General features: G+C 36.1%; 1 protein-coding gene across 6 annotated transcripts in view; it reads right to left on the bottom strand.

The window, feature by feature from the left end:
• Positions 1-25,254, bottom strand: part of MRTFB (myocardin related transcription factor B) — an 85,392-nt gene that overhangs the window by 53,915 nt on the left and 6,223 nt on the right. For 5 of the 6 annotated variants that reach the window (XR_008821779.1, XM_056338375.1, XM_056338383.1 and 2 more), the window contains exon 3: positions 7,881-8,047. Coding sequence is in view for 5 of the 6 variants with exons in the window: in XM_056338375.1 (XP_056194350.1) it covers positions 7,881-8,034 (154 nt within the window). In the remaining variant the exon portion in view is untranslated. Of the gene's footprint in view, positions 1-7,880; positions 8,067-25,254 lie in introns of those variants that run through there. The other variant, XM_056338376.1, reaches the window with a different exon arrangement.

Raw genomic sequence — 25,254 nt, 5'->3', positions numbered from 1 at the left:
GTTCTAACAATTTAAAACTAGTGTACAGTGGAATATAAAATTAACATTCTTTTCTAGCTATGCATTTAGTTATCCACAAGGAATTTCGGCTGGGGGGGGCGGGGGGGGGGAAGTCACAATAAGACAGTTTGATCAAGAGATCTCTTTTAAGGAAAACATACTTTACATATCTCCTGTAATCACTCAAACGCCAAGCCCTCCAACAGGATCTTTTCATATATACCAGATGCCTTAAATTGAGTCAGTCACAGGTCATGTCTCCCATGTTAATCTCTTCACAATAAGCAGATAATTTAAAAAAAAAATATGTATAAATCAAACTAAAATGATGGAATGTTTGTTTAGAAGTTTACCAAACGGAATGGCCCTGCTGGAATTCTTTCATGTAGCCTGTGAAAATGTCAGAATATATTTCATTTAAGAGGTCATAGTCCCTTGAGAGCTGTGAGTTTTGGCCTGTATGTCTTTTCACATGCTTTAATATTTGAAAATTGTTCCTTGTCGACACTGACTGATGCCCTGGGAATGCTAGGATTGTGGGAATTGGCAGCACCAATGACAAAGACAGACTTACTGGGAAACCAGTACCTACTCAAGTTTTACTCTCTCATCTCTTAACAGATAAGACAACATTCAGATACATACAGGGAGACCAAAAGAATCCACACATTAAAAGACATCTGTTTTTTCTACCGACACTATTTGTTAAAAATAAAAACAAAACAAAACCCCAACCAAAACCAAACTCTCCAAAAAACCCCACAACACAAAGACAAATATATATTAATTACAATATGCTGTGTGCTCTTACAAAGGATTATTTAGTAGAATATTTACACTGGATGTTCCATGGGCTATTAAAACATTAAAGGAAAGACAAATCACGTAACTGCTGAAGTTGGAAGCAACCTCTTGAGATCACTTCACCCAAGTGCCTGCTCAAGCAGGGTCAGTTGGAACAAGCTGCCCAGGACTGTGCCCAGTCAGATTTTTAATATCTCCATGGATGAAGTCCACAACCTCTCTGGGCAACGATTCTACACATGTACATTATATATACACTGTATTATATATAAATACAACCCCCACCCCTTCTGTTGTAAACTTATATAAATTGTATACTACTTCTATACCTAGATATGTATTTTAGAATATACTTTGAGGTTTTGGGGTGTTTTGTTTTGGGAGGGGTTGTTTTGTTTGCTTGGTTGCTGTTCTGGGGGTGGTGGTGTTAATCAGAATATCTGGATGTTGTTTTCCAGGTTCCATTGCTTTCAGCTTAGTGACTATGAAACTGTTGAATTTAAGATGTGCTAATCTATTACTTTAATCAGAACTAAGTTTTCCATTTGTTGTTCTCTAGTCTTCCCACCAGCTGTCTTTTCTCCACTTCATCTCTCCCAACTCTGGAGAAAACACCTTCTAAGCACAGTAAGCTACCCATGTACCATTAAGACAAGAAAATGTATGTCTAAATGCAGATCTTACGAGTGGAAAAAGCCTGTTGTACACAGATTCAAGGAGAACGTCCCAAATTTCACCTGATTCCCCTAGTATCAAATTTGCAGCTTCAAATCTATTAACTGCACAAAGGATTAAGAATTTGTTCAGAAGCCATAAAGCTATGCCAAGAATGCATGCTATCAGTGCTACATAATGAGGGAGTGGAAGATAAGAGATAACAGGCAAACTAAGATACCCACAACTCTTTTGGATGCCAGAAAAGTTCTCGGTTCATCAAATTTATTTAAGCAGTATCATTAGGTTAAGTATGATGTAGATTTCATTCAGTTATTTTGAGAACTGTCCTGTCTCCCAGCCAGCTCAGCTGGTCCCTTAGGAGGACTCAATATATATATTGTTTAGAGTTTTTTTGTTTTGGTTTGGGCTTTTGTTTGGGGGGTGTGGTGTGTGTGTGTTGCATCTTCATCTTAATTCAGTACAGTTCTGCTCCCACAAGCTCTAGTGGCCCCATAGGAAGCTGTCATTCTCATCTGACCTTCAGTGTCTCAAGATCTTTGTTCCTGAGCGTCACTGTTTTACACAACCAGAGGCCCCCATTTCCTTGGGCGATTTCTTCTTATAGAGATTTTACTAGTCTTACTTTAACGTGTTTGCATCCCAAGTTGGGTTTTTTTTTCCTGGCAAAACATTCAAGACTCTCAGCTTTCTTCTCAATTAGCTCAATTCTGCTGTAGAATATTAGCTGCTAGCCATCAAAAAGCAAGACCTAGCAAGGCCACGGTAGGCACATCACAACCTTTTCTACCCCCCTCCAGTACAACCCCAAACAGAACCACGATGCAATCCTGTATCTAGTCTGCTTCTGAGTTTAGAGAAGCACTAGACACCCATTAGCTGGAACAAAACTGCTTCTCCACACAATGCAGAGGACAGAGCAGGCACACGCACAATCTGAAATGATTTATTGCTAAGACAAAGTGCTGAAGCAGGCCTAGTGCTGAAGGACAGTCAACGGCCCAGATAGGAGCCAACCAGTTCTCACCCGTTTTACAAGAATATAATCAGGCTCTCATCTGTGAATGACGACTGCACAAGAGTAACTCATGTGCCTCCTTTTCAAAAACTAGTAGCCGCAGTCACAAGGAGCTTCTGGCACAGTGGAATAGTCAAGGAAGCCACTGCAAAGCCAAGAGGCTGCTGTAAAGCATTGAAGCTAGGACCTTTTCATTTTACGTGTCACCTTTGAAACAACTGTGGTTGCACAGCTGCTGGTACCCAGACCTTCACACCTACCTGCACCAGCCAAAGTGGCACACTCACCAATTCTGGGCAAGTACTAATTCAGCATGCAAAAAGCTCTGCTTTATGCAGTGCCTCCTTTTTTTCATGGTATCTGCATGTGCAATCTCTTCCCACCCTTTCCCTCTGAAACGGCAGGTTGGAAAGCTGCAAGCAGCATCATTGCCCATCCACCCTCCTGCTGTCAGCAGCAGACAGCCTATCCTTCCCTCCCTTGCCATCTCCTGGCTCTCAGTCAGAAGCTTGTGAAACTGTGGTACAGTGTGTGGGTGGCATATTGTTCTGACTAGTACTTCAGCTGTGCCATGATGCCTGCTACTGTGTCATTCTTCCTCTACTGCAGTCCAACTAAACAACACCTAGTCATCAATTTTCTCCCTCCTGCTCCCAAAGAAGAGCCTCATCTCTGTCACTTTTCTTCGCCACCAACCACTGCCCTTCCTAAGGACACAGCATCTTGTCCAAGAAAGCAAATGCAGTGCACACAACCTGGCATCCTTCAGGCAGAGATACAAACTTAAGAGCCTCTTAATGCCAAAACGTTCTGTTTCTCAAACTCCATTCATGTGAGGAGCCAAAGTCCTCACATGGCAGACATCGACTATACACCAGTGGTTGCCATTAGACTGTGGAAGGTGTGTCTTCAGTGTCCACTCAGTAGGTGGCAAGTGTGAAAAGCAGAATCAATGAAGAGGTAACTTGCTGGTTTTGGCAAGTAGAACAAGAGTTGGCCTCCAGAGAACAGGCACAGCAATATGCTGCAATAAATGGCACAAATTTACATGCTCAATACATTGTATGTGTTGCCTAATTATCCAGAAAGATGTAGACTAATGAGAAACTGAAATTAATTTCGTTAGTAATCCAGTATTGCCCACGGCCATTAATTTGAAAAGAGCTCAAAAGAAAAAGGGGAATCTTAAAACTGTGACAGACCAGAAGACCAACATACAACATCCTGGAAAGATGCTTCTTTGTTTTTACACCCAAATACATACACAATGTTACCTTCTACAAACAGTTTGTTGCTCTAACCCCAAACAATTACAGTGTTTGCTTTACAGATGGTTCAGTTGAATTATTTCAGCCCTGCAATAAAACCTTTATCTAGCAAATCAGCTTGAAAACTCCCATTATTTGTCCTCCTATTGAAATATGAAACATAAACTGGTTAGTATTTGTGTTTCACTGACTTTTTATGATGGGAGACATCTGTCTGAAAAATGACATTTGAGAAGACAAAAATATGTTGCTACCCTACCCCCAACCCCATGGAATTATTAGTTTGTCTTTACTCAGGGAGTAAACATCTGCGTGTAGTAAATGGCTGGAGAAGGTGAAGATGCTGTTGCCTCCAAATGTTTGTTATTGATCCCTCTACTGGAAGGTACAGCCTCTTCAACAGCGTTGGCAAAGCATTTAGGTGTTCCTTTGCCAACTCAAGGGACAACAGTTCCACTGGAGCTTACGTCTAAACCATGAGATTTTGCAGCAAAAAGTACTGAGCTATGCTCACTTGAACTCTTATGCCAGCTTTACTGTATGACTATGATCTCTGGGGGCAGACAAGGCAGGGGAAGAGGAGTAAAGCGTACAAAAAAGACAAGGTGGTAACATCTCAAATGACTGTTGGCTCACCAGGCACGAGCCTGCAATGTCATGTAGGTTTCTCTTAGCTGCTGCGATTACCTCCATGGTAAACAAAACCAAAGCAAAGCAATAAGCCTCCCACACTTCTACTGTCGTTGGAAAAGCCTGAAATGCAATTTCTGTACTAGCCTGTGCAAGCCAGCTTAACAACGGTATGCAGAACAACAGAAGAATAATTCAGCCTTCTACCGGACTACTGCCAAAATACTCATTCAAGTAAACAAAAGGTTTGAAGGATCACTATCAGAGCATATAGTAAGCACAATGCTTCCTGCATAAAAATATTTAACAAAAACCCTTTAAACATTTCAGAATTTTTTTATGAAGTGCCACTGTATTTCTGTATACTGATATCGCTTATGTGGACAGACTCTATAAAATAGTGACAGGTTAAAACACTCCTAAAGAAATGCAATTTTGGTAAAAAGTAAAAACAAAGAGTAGTAAAGCTACTTTTAGTATGAATCCATCAAGTTCAAATTTTACTTTTACAAATTTTCCTCTTTCATAATTTCTATCAAAAATTTGTTTTAAACCAAATTATCCAAAATCACTACATCTGAAATTACGGCTGAGCAATAGTTTGGGTGCTCTGGAGGATGACAGTGCCCAAACCTCTTTCTGTTGTTTTAAGAAAGCAATTTGAACACAAACATCCATTTCTTCCAGGAAAAAAAGCTGCCAGCCAGAATAAAGTCAAATACTGTCAGGTATTTCCTATAAGGACAGGAGAAAAACTAAGAGGCTCCCCTTAAGTTAATTTAGGAATTATTTAAATACTACTAAAGCAGCGTTCTCTCAGTGGCAGGATGCTTAAACAACATTAGAAAGATCTATAAAACTGAAAAGGATAGGAAATCACATCCGTGTCCATCAAACACTTCTTTATCATGTCTGTCAGACTGTGCTCCTCCAAAAATTCCTCAACTACATGGTTTCTCGGTCTGCCTTGCGTATTGTTGAGCCTTTTCCTTTCCAAAAGCAACAGAGTTGTGCTAATGGCCTTGAAAATAATACCTAACCTTTTGGCCAAGCCCAGCCACATGACTTGGTCTTGCCACAGAAGACACAGATGACATGAGGCCATTGTTCGTTATGTGAACTTCATAAAATCTCTTTCTCAAAGATGACATTAAAATCTTTGTGGGAGGCCTGATACTATGGAGAGATGCTCAAAAGTATCCTAAGTCATAAAAGGAATTATAATAAATAATAAAGAGTAACAGGGTAACAGTTCCTGAGTCAACTGGCACAGAGGAGTGAGGCAGCTTCTCAAATAATTCATTTTCCCACCACCACTTTACTTACGAAAACCTCCTCTGCTACTTCAACAAGCCAGAGCCCTTAAGCATTAAAATCTCTCCCTGCTGCCTCTTCTTTGGAAAATAAACAAGAAGCAGATTATATATCAAGACAATACAAAACCTACCTATAAATTAGTTCACTAATTCATGAAAGCACAAAAATATTTTCAAGTTATGGGAAGAATGCCTAAGAAAAGCAACAACTGTCCAATACAGAAAAACTAAAAAAGAAAGACTGAAGAGCAAACATGGCAAAGTTTAACTATGTACCAATTTTACTGCTTGTTTGACTATTTATTAGTAAAAGCAGGAAGATAACAAAACAATGAAATTAAGTGAAGGGAATAAATATGTACTTAACACAGTCATAGCAAGGTTTGGCAAAAGAGAAACTAACAAGCTTGCCATCCATCTCCTAAGGGATCTTTCCTGTTTCATTTAGTGCATTCTTGTGGCAGTAGCCTTCAGAAATGAGAAGTTTGACTTATTTAGGCTCAACATAGATACTTGTGTCATCCATTTTGGTTTTTCAGGCAATTAAAAAAAAAAAACAAAACAGCAGATTTCCCAGAGGTATAGTTACACACAGGATGCATAAAAAACCCACTACATTCTCTTGTTGATGAGGTTTACGAGTTAGTTAAGTGTTGGCATTTTTAGGTCTATTATGAAATAGCTTTCTATAAATACATGTTTCTGTTGCTTTCTGGATAAAAAGGTAAAATGATATAAGCTATCTTACAACAAACTTCTGGTACAGACATATCAATTTAACATCAAATGGTAGCAAACAAAAACCAATGCCTCCCAAGTTACATGTTTTTCTTCTGCCATACAAAAAATAATTCTTATGGATGCAGAGCCAAAATATTAATAAAACAGCTGCAGGTCCCTTAGTTTAAAATACTTTGAATATATTGTATCAATTAACATAGTATTCTGTGTTTCAAGATCTGCATACACAGAAAACAAACAAGGAAGTAATTGTACAAGACAAGCTCAAGTACTCGAAGAGGCGGTTATTCCACATTTATGTAATACTAAGCCTAAGTCTCTCCGCTACCGTATTTTCGCTTTATTATGTTTTTCATTCTTGGGAGTACTATATAATACTGAGGATGTGTACACAAGGCACCACATAGTCCCTCTTTGTGTAAACAGAAGCATCTTGGTTATAGACAATGTTCCATGTCTTTCCGGAACACGGGATACCATGACTTGGACCTGTCCCCAGGTATTTGATATATATATATAGCCTAGTAACATATATCCCTGTTTTTTCTGCTTTAAAGCCAGGGTATTCAGATAGTTGTTGTTGTTTGCTTTAAAGCCAGAATTTTCAGATAGTTCTTGTCTTATTTAATATTGCTTATACTATTACAGCTGAATTAATCGATAACTGTAGCTAAACTGATTTAAAAAAATGCTTAAAGAATCAAATAACTAACATAATAATTTCAGTGTTCCTACTATTTACTGCAAATACTGGAAAACAAATCTTCATTATTAGAAGATACCAGCGTGAGAAAAAAAGAAACATCAAAAAAAAAGGTCCTGCCTTCTGCCCAATAAAAATGAGCCTACATATGGATTCAGACCTAATTCCTCCTGATGCTTACTGTAACAGTGGAAACACTTTTTTTCTAAGTTGCCATGCCAACATCAACAATGAGAAAAGATACTGGAAAGATTCCCAACATGTAGATCTTATTTTTCTTTCATTTTTCAGCCTTGTGAATTAAACTTTCAGGGATACAAAGTGAAACTTCAATTCTGTACTATTTTTGCATAAAAAACCCTGTTCTTGATAATGATCCCTTTTTGTCTGATAATAATACAACCCTCAAAAATATTTAATTAATACTTCTATTATACACTAGCTGTGGTTTTAAAACTATTAAAAAATCTAAACAACTCCATTCTATATGCCTCAACAGACCATTCCAGCTGGTGTTTTGAAGTCAGACTTACAAGTTACCATGACAGATAAAGCTGATCAGGACAGATTTCACAACAAACACTGTAGCACTACATAATGTGGTTTGGGAAGAGCAGGTGAAGAGAGTCAATTAATGTTATTTGAAGAAATCAAACAAACATTATTCCCACAGAAAAAAACCTAAGCAATGCAGAGAAAAGAAGAACAATCGCTTTTGCACTCACCATTCTTCCGTTCATTGAGAGGAGGTAAGTACTGATTGGGCTGCAATGAGAGCTCCTTAAACTCATGTGCAACTGCTTCGCTATGAGGACTAGGAGCAAGCCGTGTTAGTGATCCGGAGTCATCCTCAGCATCTGCCGTCCCCAAGTGATCCATTTTGTTAAACTGTCTGGAGACAGGGAAAGCAAGCAGTCTCTTAATCCCACTATAGCTGATAACACTAATAAAGAAAAAAAAAAATCATGGAGACACATTACTTGGTTTTTTGTTTGGTTTTTGGTTCTATCAGTTCCTTTGCACACAAAATTCAACTTTAAAATTATGTAGGTTATCTACTAATTTCCCACAGATATTAAGTGTTTGCAAAAATATAGTTAAGCAATGTATTTACAAGCAATTAAACAGTTGTTTGGTTTTGAGAAGCAGGACAGTTTCTCCAGTCTCTTTGGCAGAAAAATTACACAGTCTTAAATGCCCCTATGAATGCCTGGAGGTTCCTGTGCCCTACCCTTCTAGCAATGGACACAGCCCATTCATCAGCAAAACTTTTATTATTTTTTTTCAGTAGCTCATACTAGAGAATGCTGAATTAATGTATGGTAACATATAAATGACTTTTAATATTTTGAAGCACTGCACAACTTTCACATGGATCAAAAATCAACTGATATTAATACAGGACTTCATACCACCCCAGAATTGTATTATTAGAACTAGTTAATCTTCAGTCGCTCCAGCAAGGAAGGCTTTTTGTCATGAATTTTTTCAAATTAATTTTATTGCATACTAGCTACTTATTGTAAAATAGTTTACAGAGTGGAATAGAAGTCTCAATTTATTATTTCTTTCCTTTCCATCATTAATGTGGTACTTAATCTACAGTGAGGAGAGACAGAAGCATGAATTACTGGTACAGGCTTTTTATAGCTCACAGAACTCTATCAAGTCATTAAAATTTCAATAAATCATTATGGGTTTAATTGAAAAGTCCATCCCTGGATTCTTGGAAAACTGAACAATAGGAAATATTAACAATTAATTAAGAACCCTAAAAATGAAGAAATGTCTTATTATTACATTGTTTGTTTATTTGTAGTTATTTTTCTTAAGAAACACTACTGCTTGCCCATACTCAGACTTTAAATTCAAACTTCAGAGATGCTGAATACAAATACCACAAATGTTGGGGTGTGTATTGAAAGGTTTTTAAAATGTAACATGTGTTTCAGTGACCATATGCAAAATATTTCAATTAAAAAACATCAAGATGACAAAAAATGCTCATGACCACCAACGAATGGCCTACACTACAAAAAGCAGTAAAGAACCATGTTACTGAAAGTGCCAATTTAAAAATAAGAAATATAAGCAAGTACTGCTTGATAATAAACCTCAGTAGAACAATTATGATGGTAAAGTACATATTCTTATTATCCAGTTACCAACTGGTGCTTTCATATTAAATGAAGACACAGTAACTTAGTGTTATGCAAGGGTTTTTTTCTTTGTTCTTAGCTTTTAGAAGCATAATTTACCCAGCTCTCATTCGATTTCCTGACATTACACTCTCCTCAAACTCCCACTCATACATACAAATTAAGTACATTATTAACCAAGCAAGTCTCTTCAGAGAAGAATTTAAGTGAAAATTTAGCTGCTTATCTGCTCATATTCACAGCATTTTATGTACCATTTATTAGCTATGAGTTACATCTTGGAGTCAATTTTCAAAGAGATTAAACCACATTAGCTGTATTCAGGCCATTAAATTAGTACGAAATTAATATAAATACCTTCTTGTACTAAAGGTTTAACACTTATTATGTTGCATGTTAGCTTCGACTAACACTTTTCCCATGACAGACAACTAGATATCTTGCTTTAAATTACACCAGTTTCACTTTTTTCACTTCTACAACACACTGCTACATCAGTTTCATGTCCATTTCTTTTTTTTCTTTTCGGGAATGTACATAAACATGGTTTTATTGCCCAGATTCAACTAGGAACAAGGCACACAAGAATTATATGCAAGATATTAAATGATACTGCTTGCAGCATTGCACTGGAACTCACAACAAGTTGACTTTTCACACAAAACATGCTGAATCTGTGGTTTGAACCTGACAAAATCGGGTTAGAAGGCAACTTTCTGGAAGCCATCTAGTCCGTCCCCCAATCCTGAGTAGGTCTACCAGCTGCTCAGGAAGTTGTCTGGTCAGGTTCTGAAAATCTCCAAAGCTGGTGATTCCAGCAACTCTGGGCAACCTCATTGTGAATGCCTTGCCCACCCCCTTCAAACAGAATTTCCTCTACTGCAAGCTGTGAGTGTTGCCTCTCGCTGTTTTGCTCTAACACAGATGATACTGATAGTGACTCTGAGATCCCAGTTTTTACTAGGGTTTCATACAGTACATGAACTTGATCACCAGAAAACCTCTAAAACCACTTTCTTCGATGCAGAACTCCAACACTAATTTGAAAGTTTCCAATTCACAGTAAAGTCTCAGGTATTGCAAATTCCTTGTCTTAAATCTTTTTGGATAAACAATTTTAACCACTGAAAAGAAAGCAGTTCATAAAAAAAAAAATTTGCAGCAAGCCTAAGCATCTACTATTTATCAGTTCACCAACCTTTACCATTACAGAATTTCACAGGCACAGGACTCTAGGAAGCAAAACCAAAACATGTTGTAGCATCCACACTGAAATACCACAACTGATGCCTTTTTTGGTTTCCTCAAGCAGTTGTCTATACCAATTGACAGAGCAGGATGAGGTCACTACACACTGTTACATGCGGAAGGACCTCCAATTTTTCGCTGCAAGGGTGATGCAAGCCCCTTCACCTACAGGCTGTTAAAAATCCAGGTATTTACTTAAATGATCCTTTTAACACTAGAACAACCCTGTCGCTATATCACCTTTGAAGGAAAGACACTCTAGAATTCCCAGAAAGTCTAAATTCCTCAGTCATATCTCAAATCACATTTTGTTCTCATGTCTTTTCATTTGTAGTGATGAACTGTTACCATATCAGACTATGGAAATATTTTTTAAGCTTAGAGCAATGAATTCTCTTGATGTTCCTGAAAAAAACCCCAAACCAAAACAAAAAACAAACATACACGAAAACACACACACCTCTACCAACATGTATAAGTTTTTCTTGCGGGGAAGGGGAGGTGGGGCGTGGGGGGAGAAGTCTGTGACCTACATCATCAAGACAGCTCCTTAATGAATCAATGAACAGAACACATAAGCCATATTATAAAGATGACAAATTGAAGATTTACAACAAGGAAACAAAAAATTACTTTGATTCTTCTCTCTTGTTCCACTAGAATCTAAAAATGGAATTCAGCTGTTCAACTTTCTAAAGACAATTTCTAAACTTTGCATCCACGTAATTACTAGTTTTAGGCATAAGGTTTTCCTTATTAATTAATAAAGTAATTCTGAAACTTAAATAATTTTCATCAATACCTTTCAAAACAAACAAGAAACAGAAAAGACATCACTATGTAAACAACATCTTTTTACACTGTTTTATGTATGAGAATAAACCACTATTTTTTTAGCACGCTGATTTTAACTGCTAGAGAAGGTGCACACAATTGCTTTATCATCAGCTGGAGGTTACAGCCAGCAGCATTTACTTCACATGAAACTAGACTCAAGATATGCAGAACATCTCCCATTTATCTTCAGTTTTCAAAAGCCGTATTTCGTTCTGACATTTCTAATGGAACTGATCGCTTGGACATGAGCAATTCAAACACATAAAACAGCAGGAGAAAACATTAGTTCACCCTGATTAAAGTCAAACCCTGTACAATAAATACTTTGCCCAGTCATTACATGCAGAAGTGAGAAACTTAACCTGATTTAGAATTTAATGTACCATGATACTATCATACTTTATATTAAAGACAATACATTTGCCTCCCTTTTCTTGTTTATTTGAAGCTTCCTCCATCTTGAAGAATTATTTCATATTCTTTATCTGCATTTACAGATGGCAATCATTATTTATTAACCCCGACTTTAAGCAGGCCTATACACAAAAATGTATTAATAACATAACTGAAATGCAACAGTAAAAACATAGAGGAAAAATCAATTTACAAAAAGGAACTGTACTACTAAAGTCTCAATATTTTAGCCTGCATAATCCAAGAAAGTTCCATTGTATACAAGGCTAATCTGACAGACAGAAATCACTTGTCATTTCAGGGGTTTCCACTCCCTTCCTTGAAACTAAGACATCTAAAGGTTTAAGTTCCATGAATCATCATTACATTTGATCCAAAAAACATTTCCACTTATAAAGTGTTGGAAAGTATAATACCATCTTATTTGTAGCAACTAAAACAAAACTACTCTACTCTTTCAATAGTCCCAAAGGATTTCAGTTTGGTTCTTTTTTGTTTGTTTGGTTGGTTGGTTTTTTTTAAACACTGAAGTCAGCAAAATATTTAAGAGTAGTAAAGAGAAAACTAGAACAAAATTTTCCTATTTAACCTTCAGAATAGATGATCAAAACAGAATATGCACCAGCACTGCAAGTAAAGCTTTGGTTCACATTTACTTGACAACTGCATAGGAACGGTGTTCCAGCACTGGCAAAAGAGAACTCCTGTACCATGTATGAGCCTTATGTAAGTGTTCTCACAGATTGTAGGTGGTTGCTATCTTTCTTAACTGCTGAAGACAAACGCTTCTTTTATTTTTAAACATTTTATCTTCAAAAAGCGAAGTATATTTCCTTAGAAAAATCTTAGGAGGGGGGGAAATACATACTTCCCTGCCACCTGAGACACTAGAACTGCTATTTTATTTGGCCAAAACTGTGAAATCCAGACGACACTTGGGTAGTAAATCTGCTGTTACTTTACAAGTCTGCTGGCAAAACCAGTTCAAGAATCACAGTGCATTCAAACTCTGGCCAAGTCAAATGGCTAACCTTAACATCACTCACGCATTCACACACACACCTAGGTCACTATACACCATACAGTTATCAAATTAATAGTCACACCAGATTAAATATTAGCAATACCAGGCTCCAGTAGAGAATTTATTACAGAATCGTGGTGTGAACGTCAACAGTCAAATCACCTAGGTTTAAGTTTCTCCATGTATAAAACTCAGTAAGATTTTAAGTGATATATATAGCTAGCAGTTTGTAATACACCAGAATCTTTAGTGGGAAGAATACTAGAATTGCAAATGTTGGGTTTGGTTTTGTTGGGTGTTTTTTTTTTGTTTTCTTCAGTGTCAGGAAACACTAAAAAAGACACTTGAAAAGCTTAAGCACCTCATCCAGCATGTTAGCTTAACAGTTGCCAATGAAGGTCACTTGCACAAAGCTCTTGGATCTCCTCGTCAACGCCTAGAAAGACTTGAAAAATCTGTACAGTGAGGACTATGATCTCTAATAACAGAGTGGTAATAAGCATTTAGGCAACTGTTACAGTCTCAAATATTACTTCAATCTGAACAGTGAGCATTAATGACTTGCATCTGAGATAACGTGCTAAGTCCCAATGTCAGACTAACTTGGCAATCCCTCCCTCCATCTCATAACAGAAGGGCAAGAACTATGCTTTCAGAATGCAGGCTGGCCCTATAAAGTGCGTAAATACACCTACAGCAAATTTCCTTTCTAATCCTCAAATTGGCTGAGTCCCAGTGGTCAGACCCTTGGAATGCTCAGTATCTCCTTTTTTTCCGCAGGATCAATACAAGTAGGAGTCAGACATAAAGATTCAAAATACACAGGAACATTTAGCTCACTGAACAATAGGGTAACTGTAAGCTAAAAGAGTCACTTCCCAGAGACAAGAACTGGGGATGAAATACCTGCTTCAAAGACAGGAAAAGATGCAGTGTTTTTAAATGATGACTCCTCTTGGCATGCAGCCGATCAGCAAGGGGTAAGAAGAAAATTAAGAAACAAATGGTAAGGTTGGCTGCAGGAAATCCATTTCAAGTCAGTTTCTGTAGCAATACCAAATCCAGGTGTGTGCTACAAAAACAGTAATGCTCCACAGTCCAGTACCTAACGGTTTCTCTGTGCCCTCGAAAATGCAGCACGTTCTGTTTGGTAGACAGTAGCACATATTGTATATGCCCAATTTCGTTTCAGCTGTTCTTGCATCCTATTAAACATCTGAGATCTTATTAAATTCCTACATGAAAAGCTACTGGGGTTCCCTTTATAATTGTTCTGAATACCTTTTTCTGCATGTCCATACACCATTTTCCCCAGAACTCTAAAGTTTGTACTCCAACTTGTATTCAATTACAAAACTGAAAGAGAGATAAATAATAATAATAATAGCAGCAGCAGCAGCAGCTTTGGAAATGCTTACAGAATATTTAAAAGTCGCTTACAACTATTCCTCCAAATCACTAATCTGGCTTTTACATGAAGTCTCATACATTGGTGTTTGTAAAATAGTAAAGATGTGAAAACCAAAAAAATAACCTTTTGCATTTGGTACTGCAATTTTAACAATAAATTGTTCCAGAAAAGTTCTTTTGTTTGTTTGGGGTTTTTTTTTTTCATTTTCTTAGTAGGTTTCAAATCCACTTACTGAAATAGCATCTAGAACCCGTAAAGATGAGTATGTGACCGAGCACAAAAAGGACACAGACTTGGAAAGTACTTGCTATTAATAAACATCCAGATTATCAGTAAATTAACCGAATATGTTCATCCAATTCATTTTTGACATTCATAATTTCACTGGTTGTAGAAAATGTCTCAAATTACGTTTGCCTCTGTTGCAAGAACAATGCTTATTCTGTTGAGATTCAGGCCCCTCATTTCATGTATTCCACAGCGGATTAAAAGACCAAAAGACAATTTTCCTGAAAAAGTCTTGAAAGTGTTCAACCATTTTAGTATTCTACTACATCACACAGTATAATCCTGTTCCTTTTCCCAAAGAGACGCAGTGTCAACACCGCTGACAGCTCCATGTTTCTTGCAACTTGTGCAGTTGGTTTCTTACATAGCCTCTCTCACTAAAAGTATTTTGGATACAGTATATGAACTTTGAAACTAAAACTGACATCAAATTATTAGATTGAAGGAGAAATCATACAGTTACAATACAGTGTTGATATATTAATTAACGAAGATAATTTCTGTGGTAAAAAACACAGCAATCATGATTTAAATCATATATAGCTATTTTTACAAAGGTAATTAGACAAAGCAGAAAAAGATGAGAAACATCAACGGCTGACTAACTATGAGTAATCACCTTGGATTATGCATTACCAAAATCTTACTGTTAGCTTCTTTTAAAAAACAGTGTACATAAGTATACGATAGAACTGCAGTCCTGTCATGCTTCTCACCATATCAGCAATTGGAATGACATGCTTCTTAAAGGCGCATAGAGTCAAGGCTGGACTGACGTGTATTTCAGATAAATTTCCTCTTTTATTCAATAAAATTACTGAGATTAAATTTTTTGTAACTGTCTACTCCTCATTAAATTAATACCACTGAGCAGACACTAGAAGACTTCCAGAAACTCATTTAACACTTTTGCATATTTTGATTCTTACATAGCCTCTCTCATTAAAAGTATTTTGGATACAGTATAAGAACTTTGAAAGTAAAACTGACATCAAATTACTATATTGAAAGAGAAATCATACAGTTACACCAAGATTCTCTTTACTAATTCTTAAAAGGAGATCTTAATCTTAAGTCTTTGGACTGATTAAAGTCTGAAAAGAAAGCTACACTAGCAAATACACACATAAACTAACAAAAGTAAAGAAAATTCTTATATCTGCATAGCGGCAGAGGATGAGTCAACAGATGATACATTACTTCCTGTACCATCTCCAGGGGAAAAATTAAAAAAAAAAAAAAAAAAAAAAAAAAGGCACCTCATTTGTAACGGGAGATGTGGCCTGCTAAGTGCAAATTAATTATCAGGCAGAGAGTGTGGGTCTGTGATGAACAAAAGTTGCCTCCCACAGCTCCCTTAAGAGCGCCAGAAAGCTAAACCTTACCCTGATCGCTGTGCAGGGCCATACAGATGATTTACCTACTGTTTTTTCACGTTACTGCCTCCTCAAAACTAACATATTCCAATAACATTTGGTAAAATCTATTGAGCTTCATATTACCCATCAGTGAAAAGGATATAACTCATAGGAATATTGTAAAGCTTAGTGTTTAAATACTTGCATGGTCTCATAAAAATGTTTTAAGTAAATATATTACAATTATCTTCTGTGTTCACACTTTGTAGGCTTTAAAATGCTAATTAATAATAGACTTTATCCAAGATGCTAGACTTCTTACAAATATTTTAAAGTTAAGCAAGCCAAGTTTCAATACGCATACTATTCAAGTCACTAAAATGAAATCAATCCTTCACGATGGAATTAATGTTTAAATTGTCTACCGACTATATAAAATTTCTCACATCTACTACCTTCCTTTAAGAAACAGCTACTTTCATCACTTTGCAGCATACAGAAACAATCTGATGGAGCAAAGGAAAAAGCAGTCTAGGATTAACTTCCTTTTAAAGATAATACACTGTCAACAACCTTCTTTAAAGACGAGTGTGAACTGCTTTGCTATTCTATCGTGTGAAAGAGAGACATGGTCACCTAGGTAGCTGTGCAAGGTATTTATAAACAAGCATTGAAGCTAGCATCTATTAATCCCTCCAGATAACACGGAACACGTCTTTCAATATACCTTTTACCGACACTATACTTTGTAAGTAGAAACTATGTTACACTTTAATTACAGTACAGTACTGTTTGTAGCAGAAAGTTCATAAAGACTTGAGTCATGTTGAAAATTCTGAATCACAGTAAGACGACATGTTATTTCATCTACAACTAGTAAGTCTGTCCTTCCTAAAAGCTGCTACCTGAGCACTCAGTAGCACAAGAATTATGGCAACAATACTTGAAAGTGTAATAGATAAGCATTGTCCTACAACTTGGCAGAAGTGAAGGACTTCTAGATACAGTCTTCAACAATTTTTTACTTTTAATCACCTCATGAGCAGACATAATTTGATTTAATCTCATCTTTTCTTAGTCAACAATGCTCATATTGAGGCAACACTAAGTCATTCAGTGGGATTAACTTGATTATTAGATCTATTACAGTGCATATTCTCACTACTTCCATTAAAATAAAGAGCTTCATAAAAATACTTTAAACTAGAAAGGTAAAACATGAAGTCATATCTTTTTTAGATGCTACACACATGCTTATGCTATGCATGGAAATATGCCATTTGCAAATCCTCAGAAAAATCTAAACATGACATTCCTATTTTTTCAGTCTATGAAGATGATGTTGATTGTCAAAATTTTCTATTTGCTTTAGTACTATACTAAAATTTAAAATGCCTGTATTAACACTGGCAGCAAATAAATTTAGACTCATCTTGGAAAACAACACACAGTCAGTTTTATAATATGTAAATTTAGCAGGACAAAGTAACAAAACAAAAAAAACCCCACCAACTAATAACCAAAAAAAAAAAAACAAAAAAAAAAACCAACCATGTGCATTGTTGTTTACAAACAAATTATGCTTCTAGTTTCTCATCCTTGTGGATATCTACAAATGTAAATAAGATCTCTTTTTTTCAATAAAAGATAAGTGACATATCACTTCAGAAGCAATTTAATTCCAATTTAAAAAAATTCAAAAGTTCTTAATACCAGTTTTATTAAGAAGTGATTAGCAGCAGTGTTCAAATAATTGCAAGATCAACTCAGACTTACCTGGCAAAAAGCAAGTTCAGTTGTTCTGCTGTACGACAGAACTTTGTGGAAGGAACTGGTAAGCTAACATGTGGTCCATGATTTTCGGTGGCCAGCAAATACAAACAGTGCAGCCAGCAGAATCTATTTATGTAATTGAAGTTGACAACATACAACAAAAATTAAATCAAAACACAAGTGTTCATTTTGCTATTATTATAAAGTGCTTCATAGCTCAAGTCTGGAGTAAGGGTCAAATTTATACTAACACATCATACATTTACTAAACGTTTTAGTGCCCTTAAAATGGGCATTTATTTTAAAAAAGAGAAAATATACAGACCTTTTCACAAGAGGTGTGCTCTGACAGTTCAGAAAATAATTAATTAGTTATTTGTATCAATAAAGTGGATCATAATCTTTTAACAATTCCTTTAGGTGTTCAGAGTCCTTTGATAGCCAAAATGCTGATCAATCTTAAAAAAGAATGTTGGTAGAGCATCTAAGGCATTTCAGAAAAGGTTAAATTACTCCATGATTTCATTTGTTTGCGTAGCTACTTCAAGATGTTCCCATTTGTGACTAAGCTGCAGGTGCTATTCTGTTTATTTTAGTCCCTGTAAACCAAGCCCTTGAATTGAACAAAGCAAGGAAAGCATTAGGATTCAAGTCAAAGAGGAAGGAACTGCAGTACTGTTTCCAGTTGAACATGCTACTTTCTACTTTCCTTAGTAAGCATGACCAAGCATTACACAACCATTTCTAGAAATGATTTCTTGAAAAAGACATACTTTGCTTCTTTTTATTTCTATACTGTTATGGATATTACAAAAATTTTATTGTTACAATATGTACCAAAGACCCGATATTTGACTTAAAAAAAAAATACAATCAACTTCTGTAGGACAGCATTTAACTTATAATTCACACTCAGCAATAAAATTAACACTAGACACTAATTCAAAATAATGTAGCATAATTAGGGATTACTAGCAACTTCAATTAGGAGGTCTTGCAAATATCAAAATGATTATGTCTGAACCGGAACTCAGTGCACACATACAGATGACACTCACTTAAGCAGTCCCTGCTCAATACCTTCAGACAACTCAGAACACCTCCCTTTCACAAACCTTTTGCCGCATATTGACTTGTACCAACAAAGCTACTTTCAGATATTAACAATGCAAACAATAACTTGAATTAGCTCCCATGGAAACCAGTCAACTTGTTGCTCTTAACTTCTGGAACTAAAACTTGTAAAATGTAATCCACTAATGGACAAACCAAAAAAATTAGGTGACAGATTAAATAAAAAGATGAAGATCAACTTTCTGTACATATTAAGCAGCAGCTGTTTACCACGTGTTCTTTATTTGATTCACATAAGTTCTTAGCGTTCATCTACAATATTCTCTTTTCTGTTCTTTTCTTATCCATCATAACATAACCACCCTGTAAAAATCATAGTAGAACATTATGATACATATTTAACTGTCCAAAATGACTGGTTTGACTTTGCAAGTTACTAGAAAATTTTAATGTTCTCTATTCTGTTGATCTTTAAGGTCACTTCCAACCCAAACCATCATATGATTCTATGATTTCCTTTAACTAGAAAGGAAACAGAGGCCTAGGACCAAATAATTAACATGTCTGGTTTACAAGTTCACGGGACCATCTCTTTTTTTCAACAACTCAGTTTGCACTGGATGATGTGACATGTTTTGTATAGTGACAAAAGTACAATTAAAGGCTAATGAAAGGTGGTGATGGAAGTTTTAAGATTTTTTTTTATAGTGCTACTGTCCTGCTTAGACAGAACCATTGGGTAAGCTACAACTGTAAGATCCTGGAAGGCTCTCCTAGTGCTCCCAAAGACAACTCACAGCTAGCTACGTACATTAAATACATGTATTCATCACAAGCATGTTGTGTGTGCATGAATGCTCATCTTTCCCAACTAAACAGAGGCTGTGACACAAAATTTTGGCAGTCCCATAATATCACTTTATGCTACTGCCAACTCTTCTACTCAATACACATAAGTTATTCTCCACTGTACTTGTCATTATCCTAGAGTCAGAGTAAGGACAATATACTTCTTATTTCTTATACCCAAAGCTGCTACTAGAACTGAGCAAATACATTTATTTGCTTGGCTTAGAAGTATTACTTCCTATTACAAACTTTTAAAAGCACTGAAAAGGGAACGAGCACGGTTGTTTCATTACTTATATACCAGCTATCATTTAGATTCACGGCTTCAGGTGCACAACTTCTTCCCTCCTGAATCTTCAACTGATGCTTTCTCCAAGTTACACCTACTGATACAGCAGGGTTCAAAGAACACTTATTACACCTTACCTGGAAGCAAACGGAACAGCATCCCATAACATTTGGTTACAGTGAACCACTGCTCAACTGCTCATATCCCACACTGTATTGTGACCTAAGTTTTTATACAACAGTGACCAAAGGTCTGAATGTGAACGCAATCACATCAGTTGTAACAGATTTACAAATTGCAGTATCTTCCCAACAATTAAAGCGGTGAGTTTTATAGATACAATAAGGATGCACACTAAAAGAATGCTAATTCCATGCATTTAAGTACAGGCTTTCAATTAGAAAAAAAACCACAAATCACAACCCCCCAACCCCCAGCCTCCTAAACACCAGAAATTAAGCATAAAGATATACTATAAACATAATATTATGACTTTAACAGAAAAATAAATACATTTTGTTAAAGCCAAAATAACACTTTACTAAACAAAAGCTAAATTTTTACTACTTGATAAATCAAGCACATTTCCTCTAACATGGCAAATAATACAGTCTGTGAACAGGTAAGGCCACAGAAAGGAATATCACCTATTGTTTCTTTAGAAATACAGAACCAAGATTACAAGTGATCAAACTTAATGCCCAGATCAACACCCATATTCTAAAATAACCTGAAACAGCACATTATTAATATGGTGCCTGAAAACTCTTAGGTTCTAAACAGTTTAATGCTGTAATCCACAGTCCGTGCCCTCAATGCTTTAAGAAACAATTTCTCACGATCTCCAAAGCTAAAATGAACTTGAACTCCATTTTCCATACTGAAATTAGCTAGACTAATGCGGTAGAAACTCTGGGTCATGAGAGTTTATGTTGCCTAAGGCAACTTTCAAAGAAGTCTTATCTGTTAAACTATTGTGTCTTTCAATATTTCATTCCCTACAAAGCTGCTTGCTTAAAAATAAATAAGAGATAGATGATAACCATAAAATTGTTTACAGTAGATTTCTGCACAAATTGCTACACTTAACAGCTGTAACACTTCTAAACTCTATTCCTTGGGATTGTTTTGTAGTGCAACTTGTAGTGAAGAAAAGCCATTAAACTTTCCCCATACAAAACAATTCTCATTCTCATCTCCCTCAGTTTATAAAGGAGACAGAACAGTCTTCTGTTTATGCAGAAATGGCAGTAACCAAGAATAAGCTGATCAAGAAACATAACACCCTTCAGAACTACTTAAAATCTCAAAAGCCACTCAACAGCAAGCTAATAAACAGGAAAAAAGGCCTCCTGTATTGAAAGATATGTATTTCACTTGCATAGACTTAAAAAATAAAAAGCTTGACTGCAACGAATTATTTTCTTCAGTCAGTTAAGACTAATAGTTTCCAAAGATCATCTTTAAGGAAAACGTAACGTAGAAATTTACAAAATAAGAAGAATCAATTTAACTCTGATAGATGAGTGTAACAGAACCCAAGAGTGTTTGTACCTATTCTTCCCCTGCCCTGCAATTTAAAGAACAAGGTATTTCTGAATTAAAAAACATTAAACACCATTACTGAAGTCTGCTATTCTAATACAGAAAGCTTCTAAGCAACACTGCCTTATTATAACAAAACTTGAACAACTCTCACTAAAGGTTATTCCTTAATACAACATAGATCATCTGTCACCGCTAGAGTATCTACTTCAAATGTTTACAAAAATTGAACTATAGTTATTGACTAATTTGGCCCAATGGCATACTGACTAAACATAGGGTACTTCTGCTAGAACCACCAAGTCCACTTGCAATCGTACTGGCTGACAATATTATCAGTCTCTCGGATGGTTTTCACCACCCAATTTCTAGTTATGATGGTCCTGTCCACACTGCTGGGTCAGCTGTTGGCATGGGCGCTCCTTATCCACAGAGAGCTCTATCAGCTTCAAGATTCTGAACAGTTACCTTGGCTGATTTGGCTAATCTGAATTGAAATGGTTTCAGGAGAACAAACCTAAGCGGGCAAAAATCTTTGGTAGGGTTGGAATGAGAGGTTCCACCAAAAGAAAACTTGTATTACCTTAATCATGTTTCAGTAAGTTATGTGGCTGAATAGTTCTCTCCCCTCAGCGGAAAATACACTTCAAGTGTGAAGTAAACATAAACTTCAGTGAGCCAAAAAGAATCTTTAAAACACAGGCTGAAGTATTTTTGATACATTATCCTAATATCCTTCTGTGTAATGCTAATGAAAAACCTCTTACTGAACATTTCTTTTCATGAACACATCAAAACTAGATTAACAATCAATTTACAAACTCACGAACCTAAAAATACTTCAAGCCATGAATTTTCCCCTATATAATAATTTTAATTTTCTTTGTATACTAGACATTTTTGGTCTTCAGAAAACATACTTAAGTACTCCTTCTAATATGTAAGACACTTCCATCATTTAACAACCACCAAATGTAATTTCTTAGGGTAAGCATGTTTCAAAACACTTTGGTTAAATCCATTTACTAACACTAAAGCATACAATATATTTAATCATAAAGAAATCAGTAAAAAAGGCTGAAAAATCTAAGCAATACCACTCTTTACTCAAAGGTACATTTTTTGAACAGCATTAATAGCATTTTTGCAAAACTGCTGGAAAGCTATGATAATCTGATGAAAACAAGACATTCATTAAACATTACCTGGTTATAGTAATTATAACTACAGCCCTAGCTTGTCTTTTTACCTTGGCTTATTTTCATGGGATCACAGAGTGGTTTGGGTTCAAAGGGACCTTAGAGATCATCCAGTTTCAACCTCCCTGCCATGGGCAGAGGGACACCTCCCACTACAGCAGGTTGCTGGCAAGCCCCATCCAGCCTGGCCTTGGACACTGCCAGGGACGGGGCACCCACAGCTGCTCTGGGCAGCCTGTTCTAGATCACAGTTCATTTCTTCCCCAGATCATTCCAGTACCTGCTTTCCTTCTTGATTCTTCTTCCTGAATTCACTGGTTTTTTCTCTCCTCCATGTATCACTAAATCACTTCTCATACCAGCTCCCACTTCACCTGTCAAAAATGCTCTGTATATCAACTTTTCTTAATATATCTTTTCTTTTCTTGACCATATTCCTCAACTAGCCAGCATAATGCTTGGCTTAGGCTATCAAAAGCCTACATACAGATGCCAAGAACCCACAGGCTCAAAGAGATGCTACTGAATTCTACCTTTCAGACTACCTTCTGGCCCTATTACTATCACTGCCCCAAATATCTGTGAAACAGTAGATTTAGAACCGTGCTTATATTCAAGAGCCTCCCATCAACTCTCGATCTTGTTCAGTCTGCAGAAAAGGAAACTAACTTTTAGAGTTTTATCCATCCTCCATTTCAGATTTCTACTTTCTCTCCATACTGCCCACCTTTGCCCCTGCCCAGAACTTTTGCAGGGCAGAAAAAGATGAACTACTGACTGAAGTAGGCTGCTACCATCTGCATTTCACCCTTTCCCAGAGATTCCACCTTTCTGTTTTCCCAGTTCTGTGTGATGAGCTTTTAAAATGAGGCATATTTTGCAGGACCTGGTAAAAAAGCATCAAATGGTTAAGCTGGCAGAAGAGAGGAAGGGTGGAACATCTGGCAGAGAAAGGAGATAGTCATTAACCACTCAACTTGGATCTACCCCAGCCAGAACAGTTTGCCTCACCATGCTGATCTCTGATTTCAGAAGAAATCACCAATTACACTCTGTCATTCACAGAAGCGAAGAAAGTTGGTTGAAATTGGCTACAGAGGTAAGGTGAATTATTTAAAGCTTGATTCACATTGGAAGATTTGTAATTCCTATAAACACAAAGATGGTTTATATTTTGCAGGAACTGATAGAATTTCTTCAGTAAACTATCTTACACCAAGTGAAAGTATTTGAGTGCTGCTGTATTATTTGACATTAATGTAAAGAGGCATTACTATAAGTAACACATACAAATGCAAAAATAATAAAGCAGTAACTTCTCTTAAATTTTTACTAGAAACACAGCAAGTGAGCACTACCCTCACAACCCAGATATTGAAATCTTTCTGCTGTACAGTAACTCCAAATGAAATCAGTGTTAAATACATTAACTAGAAATTAGCGAGGTTTTTAGTCATTCCTGTAACTTCATACACAGTTGTGTGATGATGCTGTGATTATTCTGAATATTTACCTAAACTGTATAAGCCAAACTACAGAAACATTGGACATTTTTAAAGAAATAATGGCAAGTCCTAAACAAAGGACCTGTTAACTGATCAACTTTGCTTTTGAAGCAATTCCTTAGTATTCGGCAATAGCAAGCATTATTAGCACATTGACTACTTGCAAATTGTATTTATGTTTTGGACTTAACTGAAAAACTTCAAGGTTTGCAAAAACACATTAATCAGTACAAGTCCATCTACTCCTCTGGAGCACAAGCATTAAATTCTGCAATTTTACTAAAAAAACCCTCCACTCTGTAATAGTGAAAAACTTAAAAATGAGGAACTGGCATGCAAACACAAAGCTTTGTTGATAATTTTGTATTCAATTTAATAGCAAATGCTTCTGCACAGCGATACTACATCAATGAGAGTCTGAATGTACAAATTTTCAGAATTTTCTTACTAGGAGTGTATATGAATTTATTTCCTTTGGTTGGATGCAAAGTAAGCACGAGTATAACTATGAGACAAGAATGTGTGAACAAGCATACTGCCACCCAAAAAAAATATTTTATTGATTTGAATCAATAGAAAACCTTATGCATCACTATTAAATGGCATCAACAGCTGATTCAAAAAGATTTTAAAAATTATTTCCCAATTCGCACAGTTTACACAAGTCTTTAAAAAACGCTTATAAATAAACTAAGAATATTTAAAGGAAGTATAGTTGTACAAGGAGTGTAACTTACATACTGAAAATCATGAGCAAAACATTAAGGCATTTCTTCTGGTTGCCTGTCTTGAGTTGTATCTTCCATGGAAAGGTATTTTTAAGATTATATTTTTAAAGAGAAAATCCTAAAAAATAACCTACCAAATAACATGATATCATAATGAAAAAACAGATGCTCCAAAATAGTTGAGAGATTAATCTATTCAAAAACCCCTAAAATAACACACAGGTGTTAAAATTCAGACCAACCATAATGAACATAAAAATCCCGTTAATTCCTGTATAGTAATCTCAGTATATTCAGAAAGCTCCGTGTTCAAAATACACATTCCAATGTCCTCGTCTGCCTGACTACCACCAAAGAAAGACTATACAAAAGTACAAACACACTCCTTTGCTTTCACA

Source organism: Falco biarmicus, chromosome 4, assembly GCF_023638135.1.
Source record: "Falco biarmicus isolate bFalBia1 chromosome 4, bFalBia1.pri, whole genome shotgun sequence".
Lineage (NCBI taxonomy): Eukaryota > Metazoa > Chordata > Aves > Falconiformes > Falconidae > Falco > Falco biarmicus.
The sequence above is the reverse complement of the archived record's forward strand: the minus strand, read 5'-3'. Positions and strand labels throughout refer to the sequence as shown.